At 37.4% G+C, this 19,977-nt stretch overlaps 1 protein-coding gene and 1 long non-coding RNA gene across 2 annotated transcripts; one reads left to right on the plus strand and one right to left on the minus strand.

Moving 5' to 3' along the window:
- Positions 1-137: 137 nt before the first annotated feature.
- On the minus strand, positions 138-10,931 carry LOC120311332 (CDGSH iron-sulfur domain-containing protein 2-like). Its single transcript, XM_039350700.1, has 3 exons — positions 10,684-10,931; positions 1,857-2,071; positions 138-593 (listed from the first exon to the last, which is right to left on the minus strand). Exons 1-3 carry the CDS (start codon positions 10,784-10,786, stop codon positions 504-506), a joined length of 408 nt encoding a protein of 135 aa, XP_039206634.1. The 5' UTR covers positions 10,787-10,931; the 3' UTR covers positions 138-503.
- LOC120311334 lies at positions 10,198-18,010 on the plus strand. The gene is made up of 3 exons (XR_005557589.1): positions 10,198-10,735; positions 15,687-15,747; positions 17,450-18,010. It is a non-coding gene; the product is annotated as an uncharacterized LOC120311334 (long non-coding RNA).
- The last annotated feature ends 1,967 nt before the right edge of the window (positions 18,011-19,977 follow it).

A 19,977-nucleotide genomic window follows, 5' to 3' on the forward strand; every position in this document is an offset into this window, starting at 1 on the left:
TCCATGACCAGTTTTCTTTGTTAACTTCTGGGAGGAGACTTCGTGGTATTCGGAGCAGAACAACTAGACTCTGTAAAAAATGTGTACTATATGGTATCAATCTTGTTAACACTCATGACTCTTTTTTCCGCTATGTATTCAAAATGGACCAAGATTTTTTTTATTTTTATATTAAAAAATACAGTTTTGTAGCAATCTGGCAGTACGGCTGGCTTTATATCTGTAATGCAGATATACCTGTAGTTAGACTAGAAGTATCTCTCTAATTTTTATTACAAACACTGCAGTTCTGGGAAAAATAATTCTATGATTACAAAGAATACATATAGTATATTTTTGTTATATAAAACTATACAACAAATTATCTAACATCTAGCACAAAGTATAAATTTAAGATAGTCTAAAAATATATTAAAGTATAACCCTGTGATTATTATAAGACTGAAAGCCCTACATATACATATACACGACTTCCCTTCAGTCGCAGCATATTCAGAAATTTGCTAGACTTCTTTTTTCCTGAGTATTAAAGGGCCCACATTATCTCCTGTTGATTCATTGTGTTTGTTGTGAGAGCCATCACAGACAGGGAACTGAAACAAAAACAAGAAACAAAAAGCAGAAGACTGGAATGTTAGTGGTTTTAGGATTAATTAAGATTAAGGGACAAATTACCCTTAAATGCATTATTAAGCACAATACATACACAGATGTGATTGGTAGGCTAGCTTGGATAATGTCAGAAGAGCACCAAGGACAACGGCTATCCAAAATGTTAACTAAACTAAAGAGTGAAATCTAAATGTCACTCTTGGTGCTTTAAATTATGGACTATATTTATTCATCACCAATACTAAGAACTGTTGAACAAGTTGAGCATCTGATATGTATTCTTTAAAACAATGGCTTAAATAGGAGTGAGCACTGTTTAGAAATGAACAGCTACAAAAATATTCTGTCCAAAATTTCATTTAACCTCAACAATTGGCTTGGCTTTCACGTGTTAAGGTATAAAGTGTAGTTTAGAAATCATAATAGGCTTGGTTTAAAATATCTACATTAATAAATTACATTAGATTATTTTGAGAATTCAATTGGTACTGGCTGTTCTTTGCTTTTATCTTCATCTTCTTGATTATAACTCCTGTTCTAGCAATAAATTATATTAAATGTTATATGCATATGTAGAGAATTCTGCTTAATGTAATCTACCTGCTAAAATAATTAATTGCCAATTTGGACACATCAAATCATAAGTAACAAGATCATAATATTATTTGGCTCTTTATCCAAATTCAACTATGGTTTATGATCAGATAACATGTCATGATTTATAACACTTGTCCTAATCATGGAATGGCGTGCCATCCTTAGCTAGTTAAATAAAATAGACAAATCACATCTATATCATAGCTATTATTCTTCTCCAGCAAATTCACCCTTGCGGTTCAGAAGCTAAATGAAAGTTGCAAAGAGTTTAAATCATTTGAGTTATAAATCATAGTGAACATATATGGCCTGGTAGCTTGGCAAAGTACCAGGACCGTGCTGGTCCACAAAAGCATGTATAAAGCTCTCAGGCATCACCTTTCCCAATGATCCTAAAGGACTATGGACAAAAATGTTTTTCCAGCTACAGAATATATTTTAAAATGGAGGTATTTACTAGTATGCAATCAAAACTAGTTCCGGAAAAAGTTAAAAAAAAAAAGTATGAATTCCTCACTAGTGATAAACAGTCTGCAGGAACATTTTATCCTGAAGTGTACAATCATGATTTTTAAAAGAAGTGAGCCACTCTATGATAAGAGATAAGAACAACCTTTAAGTATAGCAAATTCAATAAAATAACTCACTGTTTTAGAGCGCCAGCATCTGCAGTACACTGCCTTAGTGTGACATAGATCCTCAATGTTGATTTCATTTACTACTTTGGGATTCTCCTTCTGGATCTTGAGATTAATCAAGCTGTCCTTCTGCTGTTTCTTCTTGGAAAGGAATGGACGAATAGCAAGATATCCGAGCAGAGCAAGGACACCCAGGAAAGGCAATAACTGGAGCCATTCTGAAACTAAGCACATGCCACAAGCATATTGTAGAAAAATATTTTGCAGCAACCTATTTTATATACAAACATTAATTCCCTTCTTGTTAATTATCCCAGTGCCAGGACTAGCTTTCCAAAGGGTGGGGAATGGTTAAGAAGAAAAAAATGTGTGAAACAGATTAATCTTGTCAGTTTTGAGCCAGAAAGCACACTTTCAGTCCCACCATTTTGTGGTGTGCAAACTGTCTTGCTAATACAGCATCTTGAATGGGGACAGATATTTCCCTCTGCCAGGCAGTCACATATCCTCTGCAGAGAACAGATACAAATTGCAGAATGATACCACCAATTTAAGTAACACTTTTATTATGAAGAATAAGAATTAGTACAAGAAACTTATTTGACGTTACTTCGTTGTGTGCAGCAGCATTGTGGGTGCAAGCAGCAGGAATGAGATGAGGCGCTGTTCTGGGAAGCTTCCAAAGCACCCGGCTCCATTCGTCGTTCAGAGACCTTTCTTTTCTGTTTGATGCAGAAGGCTCAAAGAAAGTGTCTTTTTGGGTCACCTGGGTGCTTTTATCCAGCCTGAACGTGCAATTTTGGAGAAACGCCATGGAATAATCACTTGAGAAATCTGACTGAGTGTTCTCAGCCTGAAGGTACTCTCTTGAAGATACGGAATCCATTCTGGGCCCAGGTTTTCCTCCTGGGTGCTTTTATCCAACTTGAACAGGCTGATTTCAAAATGTCTTCCTCCTGTGACGGATGGTCAGTCTGAGCCAGTTTCCGAGTGGGGACCTCCTTGAGAGCGAGGGCTTGGTTGAGTTCTCTACGCTCCTTTGACAGCTGAGCTAGCTGGAGGACATACTGAGCAGCATAGTTTTCTGAAAATAGAGGAGCCTCCAGGTTTACTGCAAACATCGAACTGATTTTCTCCAGTATCTTGGCAGTCTGATCTGCTGCTTCACTCTTCTGGAGGAGCAAGTGGTCTTTCTCCATCAGAGAGTGATTTTCCAGACTCATCCCAAAGCCTCCTTCTCTTGTAGAGAAATTAATGTGAAACTACAAGCCCAACAACAAAGCTGAAGTCAAGAAAATTGAAAAATGATATTATAGGAAAATTTAAATTAAGAAATTCTAGGGGTTGCTGAGAGAGATAAAAATGCAAAAACTAAAGTCCTAGTTTGCACAGAAATATTAGACCACGTTAAAGGTATATAAGACTTTAATTACTTGATAAATTACAAAACTGCTACAAAATATCAATGTTGGTATATAGAAAATAATTACAATGCACATATAACAGTTTGTGTTCAGCTCATACTTGAAATCTGTATTTGCTTAATAAAAGGTTATGGTTCCATTATTAAATGAAAAATAAGAAGAAAAATTGATATTATTGCTGATCTCTACAAGATTTCTGACAGACAAAAGAAAAGATAATTCCATTTGCCCAGCAAGGGGCACAGAACACCCCATATTGATCCAGTTAATAAAAAGGAATGAAATGAAATTGTTATTTAGGTGACAATTCAAAAATCTTGTCCATATCCAACAAAGCCACAAATTCTGGTTTTGATTTTTTCCAAATGAATAATCAGAATATTTTTTTTAAAAAAAGTAATCCCACTTTTATTATTTTTATAAACAATTCAAGGTGGTAAACATATCTAATTCTCCTTCCTCATCCTGTTTTTTCCACCCAACAACTCTAATAGGTGGTATGGACTGAGAGACAGTGACAGGTTCAAAGTCAGTCAGTCAGTTTTCATGCCTAAAGTGGGATTAGAACTCCTGGTTTTTAGCCTACTAACCAATAGACCAAACTGGCTCTCAATGGAGATTAATCATTATCAAGTACTTGGTGAACTTTTATAAAACCAGATTGGGTAGGATGAGTTACTAATTATGTCTGTAATATATGTGCCAGGGTCACTAAATATTTTTTGTAAATGTTCAATAAGAAAATAAAATAATTTCTGTTGTGTATTTTACTCAATTACGTCATACAGCACCTTGGATTAGGTTTTTGACTAGTTTCAGGTACAGCTTATTGTGGGAAGTCTTATCACCATATTGGGTTAGCCAGGCCATTGTGTTAATTCATCAAATTGTTCATTAGTTTTATGCAGGATGTTGTATGAATCCAATTTCATGACCTTAAACATACTAAAAAAAATTGAATTCACATTATGTTAATCGTTGAATACATCACACTTAGTTTGCATGTGCAAATGCCATAAAACATGGCTTACAAATCTTAGGGACCAGGTTCACACAACAAACTATGCCTTAATTTGATTTAATTCTGAATTAGCAGTGGTTGTAAACTCAACAGCCACTTCTTTATAAAAATAATAAACACGCGATAAATAAATATACCACAAACAAATGGCTAAACAAACCACATTTTTTGATTCTGTATGTTTATTTATTAATATTTATTATGTTTTCATCAAAACAATAAATCCAACTTCCGGTTCCGGATCGCGGCGCCTACGGACATGCGATGAGCGTCATCACTTCGCTGTCCGGTTTCCCTTTGCCGGTAGACAGTGGATAGGGTCAAAAGTCACCCTGGAGGGGCGACCACCGTTGAGGAGGACTCTCATTGATCGCAGAGGGGCGGCAGCGCCTTCTGCGGTCCAAGGCAGTTCCTTAGGGCTGACGAAGAAAATATCGGCCATTAACATGTACCAGCTGAAAGTCAGAAGAACATCTAAGCACAAAGAATCACCATGGAAGATTCGGGTGAGACCTTTTCTTTCCTCTCCTTTCCTTAAGTACTTTCCTGTGAACAGCTTCTGGAATTATTGCCCTGTTTTGATAGAGCGGCAGATAAGCTTTGGAAACAAAAGAAAAGAATAATTAATTCTAATGACTATTTTTACTGTTGGATACTCTGGGATCCCGAAAAAAAATCCCTATTACAGAACTTTATTATTCTAAGTACTTATTAAACTGAAAAATACTGTTTTCTTTCTTTTTTTAACTGGATAAAACTTTATTGGCATCCGGAAAAAGTTTCCATAGCCTACTGGGGACATCTTATGGCGAAATCTGGCACTGCAATTGAATTTTTTTTTCTCTCTTTGATTTTGGTTGGGGCTGGCCTTCAAATTATCATAAAAGGAAAAAGATAAAGAATTGAAAACAGCTGGGTGGTGAAACTAACTGCTAGAAACTGTGGAGGTGGACATTGGCTGACTGTTATTAAACATAGCCTCCAGTAAAAGGCTAAAAGATTATTTTTAACCACCACAGACATGGAGGAATTTTACCCACAACTTAACTATAATCTTATACTGGAAAAAATCCTTGAAGCTACTGAGCAAATAAGTTTTAGAATCAAAGCTAAAGAGGTTATTCCAGAACTACAAATTGAACCCCAAACTTTAACTGAACAATTTACAGGCCAAGGAATAGCAGAGGAGGAACAGATTAACATTAAAGAGGACTTTACACAACACTATTACAATCTAATGAGATGGAGGACCCTTATCCACATCTTAATTATAAACTCATACTGGAAAAAAATTCTTGAAGCTACTGAGCAAATGAATTCCAGAACGAAAGCCAAAGATGTTGCCCCAAAACTGACTTCCAGACTCCAACTGACCATTCTATAAGCCAAAAAACAATAGAAGAGGAACAAACCAATGTCAAAGAGGACTTTACACAATACTATGTACAACCTATTGAGAACCTTGATGATCCAAGAGTGACTTTAACTAAAGCATATGTAACTTCAAAAGCAATTGATGTGCAAACACGACATATTGAGAACTGTGACAACTTCAACAATCAATTAGCAACTACAACACTGGACATAACCGATTATGCTACTCAGATGACAGTGGAAGAAGGAGAAGAGGAAGACGATCAGACTGAATTGATGACAAACATGTTTAACCAAATATTGAGATTTGAATTGTCAGGGCAACAACTGAATAATTACAAAGGAACTAGTCCCTTTGAAAAATTGATAATTGGACCTTCTCCCTTGATTCAAATGATAAGTGTAGGAATGAAGGGAAACCTATTTGATGACACAGGGTCTGTTATGGAAACCCACTTGGCACAAAAAGAAAGCTAGAGTCATATTTAAGGGATTTAAAATTCTACTTAATAGGTAAAAAAGGCTTTTAAAAGATATTGACTGATTCAATACCTGGGACTAAGATTTATAATTGAGATGAAAACTATTGGTTAGATTATAGTTCGAAATTGTAATATGGAAAAGGTTTTAAATGAGGAGTTATTAGGATAAGAAATATAATATATAAGTGAAATAGAGTAAAATATTTTTTGGAATAATATGTTTATTTTAGATATGATAATCACTCTGTAATGGAATGAGAACAAGGAAAAAGATTGTGATAATGGAAGACATGGTATTAGTAAATGGAGTTATTAGGATAAGAAATAGAACATAGTTGGGAAAAGTAAGAATGTAATTTTTGGAACAATATAATTATTTTAGATATCATAATTATTATGTTACAAAATGAGGGAAATGAGGGATACCCGAAGGATAAACAACATGATTACTCAAGGCTAAATTGAAATATGGTAATTGGAATTTAGCAAAGCGTAAAAACAGGATTTGTATTTGTATTAGTAAAATCTTGATAATTGTATTGATTGATTGAACTATATTTAGAAATCTATTAATTGGAATATGGCATATTAATTGAGGGAAACAGAGAGGGAACTTTTAAGAAATTAACCTGAACTATATATATATGACCTTGTTTTTGGATAATTGATTACCCCATCACCACGTTGTTTCCTAAGTACTTTGATTGTAAAAATTGAAAAACTAATAAAACTTGATTTAAAAAAACAAATCCAAATTCGGGTAGAATACACAGCTTGAAGGAAAACGTAGATGAAGGTCTTTGAAAACAGAAGAAAAAGCCAATTTTATGAAACTACATCTAATATGAATATACAAAGTAAAGAGAGCAGAAACACTGATCCATCTGCCTCTAGAATGTGTAGATCAGTGGTTCTCAATCTTTCTAATGCTGCGACTCCATAATACAGTTCCCCATATTGTGGTGACCCCCAACCACTTATACAGCACCGGGTGCCAGGGGTGTGGCCAAAGAAAAGGGGGGGGAAATGGCGGACAGCCTTGTTTGGCGGCCCTCGTGAAATGGTTGTTCGACTCCAAATGGGGTCCCGACCCACAGGTTGAGAACCACTGGTGTAGATCTTCTTGTGGCACTCCTGGAGCTGAGTATATTAGAGTTTTACAAGAAAATCTTTTATATGTGGTATTCTTCTTACTGTGTCTTGAAATTTTTCTATTGTTACCCAAAAATCTGTTATGCAAAATAACTGCACAATACTTTTTAGAAACATCCTTCCATGGAAGCATCCTTTTACCTCATGACCAATTTGCTCGGCTAACGTAAGAAAATACCATATTCTGGGAGCAGCATGTCAGGCACAGATGGGCTTCTCTATCTACTGTAACTGTGCTAACAACAGATATCTAGCCTGATGCAAGAGCACACATGAATGGAACAGGAAGAGGCAAATGAGGCAATAAAATTATGGACTTGAAGGTGACCTTCCATGTGAAATTGCTACAGGAAAGTCTTTTGTTCGTCACAAACTGATAGATAAAATTTCCAAAGCTGCTCTGCATTCAATCAAGAAAGGCAGGCTGAACAAGATTCCTTTTCTGTTAAAGCATTTTATTCTCTACCCTAGAGGTCCCCAATCTTTTGGGCACCAGGGACTGGTTACATAGAGATTTTTTTCCTCAGACCAGAGGGGGTTTGGTTTTGTGTGCTGCCTGCATCCTGTGGATGGGGCTTTCCTTGTTTGTCCGGATCGGTTACTGACATGCCGTGGCCTGGTACTGGTCCATGGACCGGGGGTTGGGGACCCCTGCTCTACCCTATACTGGCCTTTCAGCTGTGCTTTTCACTTCTAACTGGTTTTTAATCTTGTAGCTATGTAAGGTCTAGAGAGCCAATGCACTCATTTGAGATGAAGCTTACTTATCTCTCCAAACCTCTGAATTAATTAGGCAGCTCAGCCTAGGAACAGTTCATAGCTGGAAACAAGATATACCATATTTGTTTAGAAAACTATCTCTGGGTAGACTTTCAAAATCAAACTTAATCTGCTGACAATTAACTTATTTTTTGAGTTTGCACAATCAAGTCAACTGAATTCACACAATAAAACAAATTACCTTTTTACAAATTAACAAGGTTAAAAGTATTCAACCTTATGTTTTGTATATGTAGCTATTAGATCTTTGGTAGACTTACTTTGGCATGTTGTATACATCTAACCAGTAGTTTTAAGAGAGAGGGAAAACAAGATTAACAAGCCATTTGGCAGATACATTTACATCAAAGTATCCATGTCTCATGCGGAATCAGGAAAATTGATCATGCTCAGGCATGAAAGAGAAGTGATCCTTCTTCTATTAACATTAGAAAAAGAACAAGTGTTTGGCTTACTTTCTGAAGAATAAGTTCACATACCTTTCCTCCCCAATTACTGTCCCAAAGTTTATATTGATGTCTTGTCTCCAACATGACTATTCCATTCATGCTATGATTGAGGTAGATTGAAGTGCAGTGATGATGTTACCTAGTTTGGTAGTGAAGTGCCTGCAAGAAAACTACCAACCTCAGAGAGCACCAAGGACCCCACAGTTCAACTCTGAGCTACAAATACTCTTTTATCATCATTTATCACTCTTTTCAGTGATGAATGATTTAGAAATATGAGAAATTAAAAAATAGGACAGAAATATGCACGGAAAAAGTTCATAAAGGCATAGTAGCTGATTCATTTAACCATACCACTGTAGAGATAAAAGAGGATTTAATATAGAAAAAAAAATAATTTATCTCCACTGAAGAATATTGCTATACTTCATGGCATGGGACTGGGTTGCCTGCAGGACCACCCGTCCACAATTGCAACTGTCTGTCCCCCCATTAGAGCTGGCAGAAAGAGCATGCATTGTTTGCTTGGCTTGGCTGGCCTTCTCTGCCCTGATGCCCTGCTTGTGGAACATTATCCTCCTTCCAGAGGGAGGTTAGTTCCATCACTGCTAATGTTCCATAGGTTTGTCAAGACCTGACTTTGGGGGGGGGGGTCTTAAGGGACCTGGGATATCTTAAGGTGGTTCCGGCATTGTGCTTAATCTATTCTCTCTACTGGAGGCTTGTATTAATTTTTATATATTTTTATTTAATGGTTGCATGCTACCCAGAGTACATGGAAGATGGATGGCCATATAAATTTACTAAAATACATCCTTGAAAAATATATTATGTAATGTTATCAATCATCACTACTTATATATATATTTCTATCCAACTGCATACAATTTCCTGAGTGGCTTGAATAAAACATCAAAACAATTTAGATATACACTTAAAACTGTAAAATCTCAAATCAGTCAAATGATTTAGATGAGGGAATAGAAGGAGGACTCATCGAAGTTGCAGATGACGCTAAGTTGGTAGGAATAGCCAACACCCCAGAAAACAAACTCAGGATTCAAAAAGATCTTGACAGACTTGAACAATGGGCCCTATCTAGCAAAATGAAATTTAATGTGGAGAAAAGCAAATGTCCAAGTACAGATTAGGCGAAACGTAGCTCAAAAAAACAGTAACTGTGAGAGGACAATCACTTAAATATGACCCAGCAGTGTGCAGCAGCAGCCAAAAAAGCTAATACAATCTTTGGTTGTATAAACACAGGCACAGAATCAACATCATGTGAAGTATTAATACCATTTATAAAGCCCTAGTAAGACCACACCTGGAATACGGCATCCAGTTTTGATCACCACATTCCAAAAAAATGTTGAGACTTAGCAAAGAAGAGCAACTAAGATAATTAAAGGTCTGGAGACTAAAACATACGAAGAATGGTTGCAGAGTTTGGGTTTGGCTAGTCTAGAGAAAAGAAGGACTAGGGGGGACATGATAGCAGTATTCCAGTATTTGAGAGGTTGCCACAAAGTGGAGAGGGTCAACTTATTTTCCAAAGAACCAGAGGGTTGGACAAGAAATAACTGATGGAAACTAATCAAGGAGAGAAGCAACCTGTAAATGAGAAACATCCTAACTGAGTACAATTAAGCAGTGGAACAGCTTGCCTTCAAAAGTTATGGGCCCTTCACCACTGGAGACTTTTAAGAAGAGACTGGATGGTCACTTTGGAATGGTACAGGGTCTCGTGCTTTGCAGGGGGACTAGAAGACCATGAAACTCTCCCAACTCTATTCTGATTGATTGCTGTGTGCCCCTCTGGAAGGAGCGTCACGTGGCGGAAAACTGGGCACTGTAGTCAATCCACAGAATGCAGCGGAGGAGGCTGCCCGACTTCCTTCCATTGAATCCATCGGAGTTTATTTCCGAGCTGACTTTATGCAAGCGTCCATTCTTAAGCGAAGCGGAGAGCAAACGCTGGGTTTGCAAGAAATGGGGATATTCCATGATACGTCAGGCTTGTCCAAAGTGGCGTTTCTTGCTTCTCGGTGCCTCGGGCGCCAGAAAATGACGCCGTAGCCACAGCTTTCACTCAAACACACACAAACAGCCCTCCTTTTCCCTTTCCCAAACAGCCCTGCGCTGCCCCCTAACCTGTGAGTCTCAGGAAGCCGCCGACGCTCTCCGGCAGCGGTAGGCGCTTGAGGTAAGCAGGCAGCTGCACTTTGATGATGCGGGCCAAGCTATCCAGCACCATGGCGCCGGGCGAGGTTTGGGCCAGGCGGGGCGACACTGGACGCCGCTGGGTTATCTCCGGCTCGCGCGGCGAACTTTCATGCCAGGGTCGGACTTTGCCCTTCTTTCCTCGCACAGAAGCAGTAGCGCTCCCGGCCACGGAGCATGCGCGCCACCGGGGGAGGGGCCTACCGAGGAAGGAGGGCGGGGCGGATAGACCTGTCGCCGCCCTCTCGCGAAGGCGCCGTGGCTTTGTCCGGCGGCCGGGCGGGCGTTTGGCGAGTCTTGTCAGGTAGAGACTGTACTTTTATTAGGGATGGAAGGAAACCCGGAGCTGCCTCGGAAGGCGTGACGAGTTAAGCAGCGTCGCCCTAGTTGGAATCTGCGGTAGGCCAGGCTAGGAAGCTGGGAAAAGGCCGGGATAAAGCAACCGCTTCTGGTGTGTTGCTGGACGGAGAGTTGAGCTGTTGTCGTTTGGTTGGAATAAGCACTTGGCAAAAACAGAGATGCCACGCGAGACTGCCTGTATCCGGAGACCGCTGGAAGCCGGAGCGTTACAATTTTGCCACGCTAATTTCTCCCATCTGGCGGTTGTCCAGAGTTTTCGTTACGTGGATACGTTGACCCGAGAAGCCGAGCTCGACTCCAGGACATTTTTGCTTTGTTTACATGGAAGGAGAGACAGTTTTAGTATCTAAAGTTATCATCAAGTCAGGCTGCAGCCTTAACCTGCTTCCACTAATCTTCATCTCAACAGTAAAAACAATTATACTTAGAAGGCAGGAACTGTTTTCAACCAAAAAAGGGGGAGAGGAGGACCAATCAGGATCATTTGTTTGTTCTTTCTGGAGAATCCCTAATAAAAGTACAGTCTCTACATGACAAGACTTGATTCAGGCACCTGGAGGCCCTTCCTCATCCAGCTAAGAAGCTAGTGCCTACTTGGGGTTAAAGATCAGCCTCTTCCTCTTTCTTTGGAAGGAGGACTCTTAACTATTTTGCCCAATAACTAGTTTAACTCAAATCTGAATTCTCAAAAGGGATAATTTTAAGAATCCTACTGTAAAATAGTATTAGTGGATACACATATGCATAAACATCCATAACAAGCCATACTGTTCTCAAAACAATGATATGCACATTGTGACATCATCAAGCAAATGATATTGTAGTGTAATTACAAACACTAATTGCAATTGCAATCACAATCATGTCATTTGCCTCCCTGAACTCCTATGAACGCCCATGGTGACAGTTTTCACCCAATATCTCAAAATGAATTTTCTATATAACTTTATAATTCATTTCACTAAATTTGGGAAGATGAGTGAATTGTTGTTTTTACATAATATGATACTTGAACCTTATTACTTTCATCATAAATATGGTTTAGTATGTTGTGCAAATTCTGCAAACCCTGATTTATTCAACTTACCATAAGTAAAGGATGAGGCAGATCAAATTGCACCCAATAGGAAATTTCTTGATAGTCTTTGCTGGAATTCACACAATTTCTTAAACCTTAGAGTACAGTTAAGTCAAAATGAAAGAATCACATTATTATGTGGTATTATGCATAAAGCCCACCTTTGCAGTCCTGTTTTATTATTAATTCTGATAGCTGTCTTTGAATTCTGAAATATTGTTTGCTTTTCCTCAAAAGAAAAAAATCTTGCCATTAAACAAACACTGAGGGAAAACTGTTCAAAACAGCTGTCTATATTTTATTGCAGCCCATAGCTTGTTTTAGAATTTGTGTAAAAGGCTAGCAGTCTGGACATTGCAATTCGGAACCTAGCAAAGTCTTCATCCCAGTCAATGGTCTTCCATATTTTTATTTTCTCTTTCCTCTTATTTCTTCTCTCTTCTTGATTCTGCAGCCCAATGAAAATGCTTGAAAGAAATTCCTGGAGCAAGTTCCCATTGATCTCAACTTCTCTCAGCACAGGGACACATTGAACATCCTGAGCAGAAAGCTTCCCCTGCCACACCACTTTTCCATTCACTAAGTTTTAGCTTATATAAAATGAAAAGACTTGTTGAAGAGATAGAAGTTTTAAAAGCAGGAAAAACAATAGAATTTAGCTAAGGAGCATTATTACATTCCTAATTAATTTTCCTAGTTAATTTTCTTAGAGGATTAGGTTTTCAAAGAACACAAAATCAATGCAGAACCCCCCCCCCTATTATATTGTAGAATGTAGTGTACCCTGTGCAACATCCGAAATTCCTGTTTATTCAATATGGCCACAGAATGTACCACCTTATTCCTCCTTCATACAGCTCTTTAATCAAAGGTTATGTGAGGTTATGTGAGCTCATGTGTGTCCTGCGAACTTGAACCAGTTGCTATTGATGATTTATACCAGATTTGAAAGCTATATGTACAAAAGCAGCCAGGCTGGCAAAAGTGTCCATTTCTTTGTATAATGAAGCAAATACAATATTGTATTACTACCAGCAGGTGGTGTGATTATATATATCTTAGTAACTCTCATATGCAGTGAAGATCTGCCTGCCTGCCTGCCTGCCTGCCTGCCTGCCTGCCTGCCTGCCTGCCTATCTATCTATCTATCTATCTATCTATCTATCTATCTATCTATCTATCTATCTATCTATCTATCTATCTATCTATCTATCTATGTAGGTCTTTGGTTGTTCGGGTTTTCTCCCGCGTAAAATTGGAAGTGTCTTGGCGACGTTTCGACTTCCAATTTTACGCGGGAGAAAACCCGAACAACCAAAGACCTACATACAAATACCCGCGAAAACCTCAGAAAACAACTATCTATCTATCTATCTATCTATCTATCTATCTATCTATCTATTTCAAATGTGTTTTTAAATGTAATTATGTACTGCAACATCATAGCTCATTATAATCCTGAACTAGGAACATATTTTGAAAATAAGTGGAGAAAATGAATGCATAAACTTTGCATCCAATTTATATGTTTTGCACCTGTGCCTTGAACTTATTTATCTAATTTTATTTCACTTACATGGCCATAAAATTGTTACCTGGCATATGAATATCTCAGTCAACTGCAATATTTTCCTGTACAGTTTCAGGGATTGAATTCCAGTTATTTCAATCACAAAAAAATGTAATTTAACAAATATATCAATAGAAATACAGGCCACACTGAATACTAAATTTCAATGATATAACTTGGCAAAAATGTTTCAAACTGTATTCTTGAAGTAATAGCATCTATGAAGTAGTCCCTTTGATGTTTAGTCTATTGGTGAAAACCTATTAAAGGGCTGTAGCCTTTTATGATTTTAGGCAATATTGGCAGAGAATTAACAAGGAGACTTTTTTTTCTTTTAGTGATATTTGAGGAGACCCCATAATTGCAGGCCAATTCTGTGGTCCAAATACCATATGATAACTGCTGTTGTGTCAGGTGAAATAAAATTAAATAGGAGTATGTAAGAATGATAGACAAACAGATAGACATAGATATAGGCATAGGCATATAGATATAGATAGGTATAGATAATTACAATGATAGAGAAACAGCAACATTTATTTGCTGTAGGAAACTCAGGTTCTATCCACAACTTGATCAACCTCATAGGATGACCATTCCTTAGAAATGACTGTGAAGGAATTTTTGTATTCCACCTTGAGTTCTTGGAAGAAAGGTGGGGTGAAAGTTTAACAAATGATAGATAATACAGGGTGCACTGAAAACCTCCATTTTTAGCCACCAATTAAATTGGCATTTTCCAGTTATTCTCAGAATTTAATTATAAAAGAGATTATAAAAGAGAAACTAGATTAAATAAAAACAGTGGCCTGATATACAGTATACCGTAATTAACCTGATGTTCATGTTGAATCATAAATCATAATTCTATTTTCTGTATTTAGATTAGACAGTGGTTCTCAACGTTTGTGTGACGGCGACCCCCGCCACACAAACGTGCCGCGCATGTGCGGCGGCGCGCCTATGCACGGCGCGCATGCGTGGCCGCGCCCCCTGAGGGGGAAAAATGGCGGATCGCCTTGTTTGGCGAGCCCCGAGAAATGGTCGATCGACCCCAAATGGGGTTGCGACCCATAGGTTGAGAACCGCTGGATTAGAGTATCTAAGATAACTACATATCTGAGGCACAATATTAAGAATGTTTGAGCCTCATAATTGCAGCTGAGCAAAATTATATACAACTCTCCCAGTGGACTCACTGTCATGTAATATATTTTAATGCTAATTGAATGTTGGCCTAATTTTAACCACTTGACACATATTTGTTATATAATTAAGACAACCTCTGTAGACAATATAAAATTATTTTTTCTTTAACTGCAACTGTAAAACAGAAAATGATTCTAATTAAATATGGAACATTTCAAGCCATAGATTAAAAAACAAGACATATTTTATTTTGGCAAGCTATCAGTTGTTCATTTTGGAATTCTGTCTTAAATTATATTATCTTCTGTCTCTACTACAATGTTCTTAAGTAGCAGGTGTATTCTATTCTTTACACATTTTATTTTATGTATTCTATTCTTTTGAACATGAGGCTAAACAAACACTGGATGAATCAGACAACGGTGATAAAGAATAGCATTTTTATCCATAAAACCCATCCAAAGTTAGAGAGACCTTTCATTTATTAAAAAAAAAATAGCAAGAGAAGGATAGTCAGAAAAGCCAAGAACAGATTTCCTCTGCCAAAGTAGTCTTTCCTGGTCTGCTTCAATAAACCCAAACTTTAGAAAATAGAAGTGCTGAAAATATTAATTCTTCAAAACAAATTCTGAATTTTTCAAAATCATGCTACAACAGCTTTGAATTAAAGGTTATTCTACTAAGAAAAAAGAAATCAAGAATATAGTATTAAAAAGTTTTTGTTTCCAAGCCATAATTTGTTATTTTACTCTACCAAATATTTTATTACCTTTCCAGGATGTCTTTCGGAGCATTGCCATGCAGATATGTTTTGTTACATAAGTCCTTCTTATTTTAGGTAAGTCATAGTCAAGTAGCTATGCCCAAGGACCACATTCCTGCAAAATGACATCTCAGTCACAAGAAAAGGCTACTTCAAATTCTGTCTCTCCCTCATGCAAATGATTCAGTGGTGGCATTGCCCAGGTTTGGAGGATGAGTTACTATCCACATGTGCATCCTGCAGTGACTACTAATATATATTAGTCAGGCCAAATATACTGGGAGATATGTTCTTGGTCATTAGAATTGCCATTCTTGACATGCAAATCACCTGCTTTACTGCTAAATGATTATGAACATTCTTTTGAATATTACCATTCCAGAATTCTGTTATAATGTAGAATTAAATAAATACATGACATCATTTGTAGGGGAAGGGTTGAAACAAGGACGAAAGGATGTGCTATACACTGTTCATTGTAAAGAGACACAGAAAACTATACACTAAAAAGCTTATAGAAAAAGCACATATATAAGGCATGCCCAATTTGGGCCCCACAGTTCCAAAATGCTTCTTAGAAAATATGACCAAGAGATGGATAATAGTATTAGACTGAATACATAGAGTAAAATTGCTGGTGTTGTGTGGAAGGAGATTGGGGTTTGAGTGGGATTTAAAGCAGCAAAATGGGTGCTTTGAGTTTCTGTATTAGATATCTATTGTGCCCCTAACTTTTAAAAGAAAACAGGAAAATCTTATTCATTCATTTATACAGTATTTATATAGCTGCCCATCTCATAAAATATGACTCGTTATGAAAATGTATGGTTTTGTTGTCAGATGCACTGGGGCTGCAAAATGAGTACTGAACTAATTTATATGCCAATCTTTTCATTAAGTTAACCAATTATTCATGTCTGTGGTTTGCCTGAAACCTCTAAGGTAGGAATACATTGGGTTGGTGAACATAGTAGAAGTGCTCTGATAAACTAGTTGCCATAGATTACATGACCAGTCATAGAGTACACTTGCCGGGAAGCAAAGTCGTGAGGTTCCTTTCTCCCATTCCTAGAATGTTCTCTATCCCCCAAATTTACCTTTATTTCTCCTGCATATACATATAATTTTAAATACAGAACTACTGCCACCCAATAGTTTTAACTTCTAAGAATGCTATGTGACCCATGAAGAGCCTAGAGGCAATCTTCTAAATAAGGATGAAGCTAGAGGATTTTTAAAAATTAAAACAATTTCAAAATTATTCAAGCTAGCTGACGCAGCTAACTAGGTGGAAGCTCAAGAAACTAAACTGTGTACTTCTGTGGGATGTATCACTTTAAGGGAGGATGAGTTGCATCAGCTGAAAGATGAGTAATGGCTGCCTAATTTCTATATCTATATGTATTTCAGGAATTAGTGGTATTCACCTTGCCTGCCTCAGGATAAACTTTTTTTCAGAAGACATTTATTGCAAATCATGCATAACTTGAATCTGGAATCTTCACAATGGAATTGTTTATGTACTATTGATTTCATTGTAGAAAAACTTGAAGATGTAAATATTTTATTTATTTCATGTGTTAACTTTTTCTTTATAGCACCTAAAAAAAACCTGGCTAAAAATCATGAAATCATATTTTAAAATAATTAGAATTGGTATGAAAGTATTTTGAATATAATTTAATCTGTTGTATCCTTAGATCCCTAAATTATAGAGATCATGACTGTTACAGAGTGATGAGAAGGACTGTATAAGATATATATTCTCCTTCCACAGGTTCATTCCCAGGAATGAAGAATCCATATATAGGGATGGCCAAATTTCCTCATCTGTAGTGATGGGCTATTGGATATTGCATATGAGCATTGTATTTAAAGGGCAGAAGATAGAACGATAACTAAAATGAATGGAGCATGCCTATTTTCATCTGTCTATCCATCCACAGGCTACCATGGGAAAAAGACTGCTGCTGCTGGAAGTCTAGATTTAAACTAAAGCTTGCATTTTTGCCGGACCCATTCTAGACAACAACAAACCAAAATATGGGTCTGCCTCCATATTTGGAACTCTCATATATAGTCATAACAAAAATTTACTTCAAATGTTACACTAAATATATCTGAAACGGGAAGTAATATTAAAGATTGCCAATTAAAAAGAACCTGGAAGGTTGTTATGACTTAACAATCTAACCTGCTACTGCAGTCAAGAAATCCACAATAGCATTTAAGATAATATCTATTTTTTTTTTGTTAAAATAACTCCAGTAAGAGCCTTAACCTTATTTGTTTGCATTGGTTATCAAATTACCATATTGTTAAAAAAATGTCTCTTAAATTTTTGCCTGAAACTTATTTTACTATTTTCTTTGTTTTTAGAAAGTCTATAACTGTATGATCTGTCCAAATAACTTCAATTACTGAACAAATTAATTATTGGCAAAATAACATCCTATAAGAAATTCATTTGATCTAATAGAAAGATGGTAAGGATTCTAATAATAGATGGTTTTATAATAAGAAAACTTTCTCCATGATAAGTTAAAAGAGGACATGATTGCCACCAGCCTTGAAAGAAACTATCTCTTGATTCAATTTAGGTAGCTATTGCCCTCATACAGTTTTCCCTTTTGAGAAAAAATTGTACAAAAGATTAAGGAGGTTCAGTTTCAGAAGACAGTAAATGAAATGGATTACTATATCTAGGATTCTTTTAATCTGGATTCGTAACTGAAAGTGAAATGGAAACTCTGAAGTTTGCAGACGACACCAAACTGACAGGAGTAGCCAACACCCCAGAAGACAAACTCGGGATCCAAAAAGATCTTGACAAACTTGAACAATGAGTCCTATCCAACAAAATGAATTTCAGTGTGGAGAAAAGCAAAGTCTTATATTTAGGCAGGAAAAACCAAAGATATAAATACAGATTGGGCGAGACCTGGCTTAAAAACAGTAACTGTGAGAGGGACTTTGGAGTCCTAGTAGATGATCACTTGACTGTGAGTCAGCAGTGTGCAGCAGCAACCAAAAAAGCTAATACAATTCTGGGTTGCATAAACAGAGGCATAGAATCAAGATCATGTGAAGTATTATTACCGCTTTATAAAAACCTAGTAAGACCACACCTGGAATACTGCAGCCAATTTTGGTCATCTTATCACAAAAAAGATGTTGAGAGTTTGGAAAAAATTCAGAGAAGAGCAACTAAGATGATCAAAGGCCTGGAGACTAAAACATACGAAGAACAGCTAAGGGACTTGGGTTTGGCTAGTGGTCTAAAGAAAAGAAGAAATAGGGGAGACGTGATAGCAGTGTTCCAGTATCTGAGGGGCTGCCACAAGGCAGAGGGGGCCAGGTTGTTCACCAAAGCACCAGAGGGAAGGACGAGAAACAATGGTTGGAAACTGATCAAAGCGTGAAGCAACCTGGAACTAAGGAGAAACTTCCTGACAGTCAGGACAATCAACCAGTCACCACTGGAACAGCTTACCCTCAGAAATCATGGGCACTCTATCACTGGAGATTTTAAAGAAGAGACTGGACATTCACCTGTTTGAGACGGTATAGGTTCTCTTGCTTGAGCAGGGGGCTGGATAGAAGACCTCCAAGGTCCCTTCCAGATTCTGTTCTGTTCTGGTTTTCCCTATTAGACCTCAGTAGCTTTTTATATTGTTGATCATGGATCTTACTGAACTGCCTACATGATTGGGAGTTGGAGGCACTATTTTGTAGTGGCCCTGGTTTCAGAGTGTGCATGTTTGTGTGTACATGTGTTGTAGATGCAGTTGTGAGATAACTAGATACACTGCAGCTCAACAGTCTCCCTATTTAAATCTGTGAATCCACTGGGGAGAGGTTTTCCATCAGTCTGGGGTGAGCTATCATCATTGCTGATATCAGACCAAATCAGAAGTCCTGTTGGCACAATCTAGTATCTGGAGACTGTGTTATGGGTAGAAACAAGTGCAAACTAAAGTCCAGTAAATGTATTTGTCTAGAAATAACTTATTCTTGGTAGGGTTGTAGATGGGGGTTGCTCTCCTGTTGAAGGAGCAAATGTGCAGTTTGGGAGTCTTTCTTCTGCAGATGAAAACTGAATCAAGAAAGGCTTTCATCCAGCTGAGGCCGATATACCACTTCCAGTCCTACCTAGATCAGGATACCCGGGCAACATTACCATATTACTACATGATTAGATTACTGTAACAGAGTCTCTGGGGGCAGCCTTGGAAATTATTCAGAAACTACAGTTGTTATAAAATGTAGTAACCAAGATTACAGCAAGTAAGAATTGGTCCTCAA

The sequence above is a fragment of the Crotalus tigris genome, unplaced genomic scaffold (genome assembly GCF_016545835.1).
Source record: "Crotalus tigris isolate CLP2741 ecotype Arizona unplaced genomic scaffold, ASM1654583v1 scf7180000018350.1424685, whole genome shotgun sequence".
Lineage (NCBI taxonomy): Eukaryota > Metazoa > Chordata > Lepidosauria > Squamata > Viperidae > Crotalus > Crotalus tigris.

Excerpts from the sequence above, each read along its gene's own strand:
- LOC120311332 (XM_039350700.1), bottom strand. The coding sequence starts at position 10,786 with ATGGTGCTGGATAGCTTGGCCCGCATCATCAAAGTGCAGCTGCCTGCT. Across the intron at positions 2,072-10,683 it reads CGGCTTCCTGAGACTCACAG|TTTCAGAATGGCTCCAGTTA; the intron begins GTTAGGGGGCAG and ends GCATGTGCTTAG. Across the intron at positions 594-1,856 it reads GATGCTGGCGCTCTAAAACA|TTCCCTGTCTGTGATGGCTC; the intron begins GTGAGTTATTTT and ends TTTTTGTTTCAG.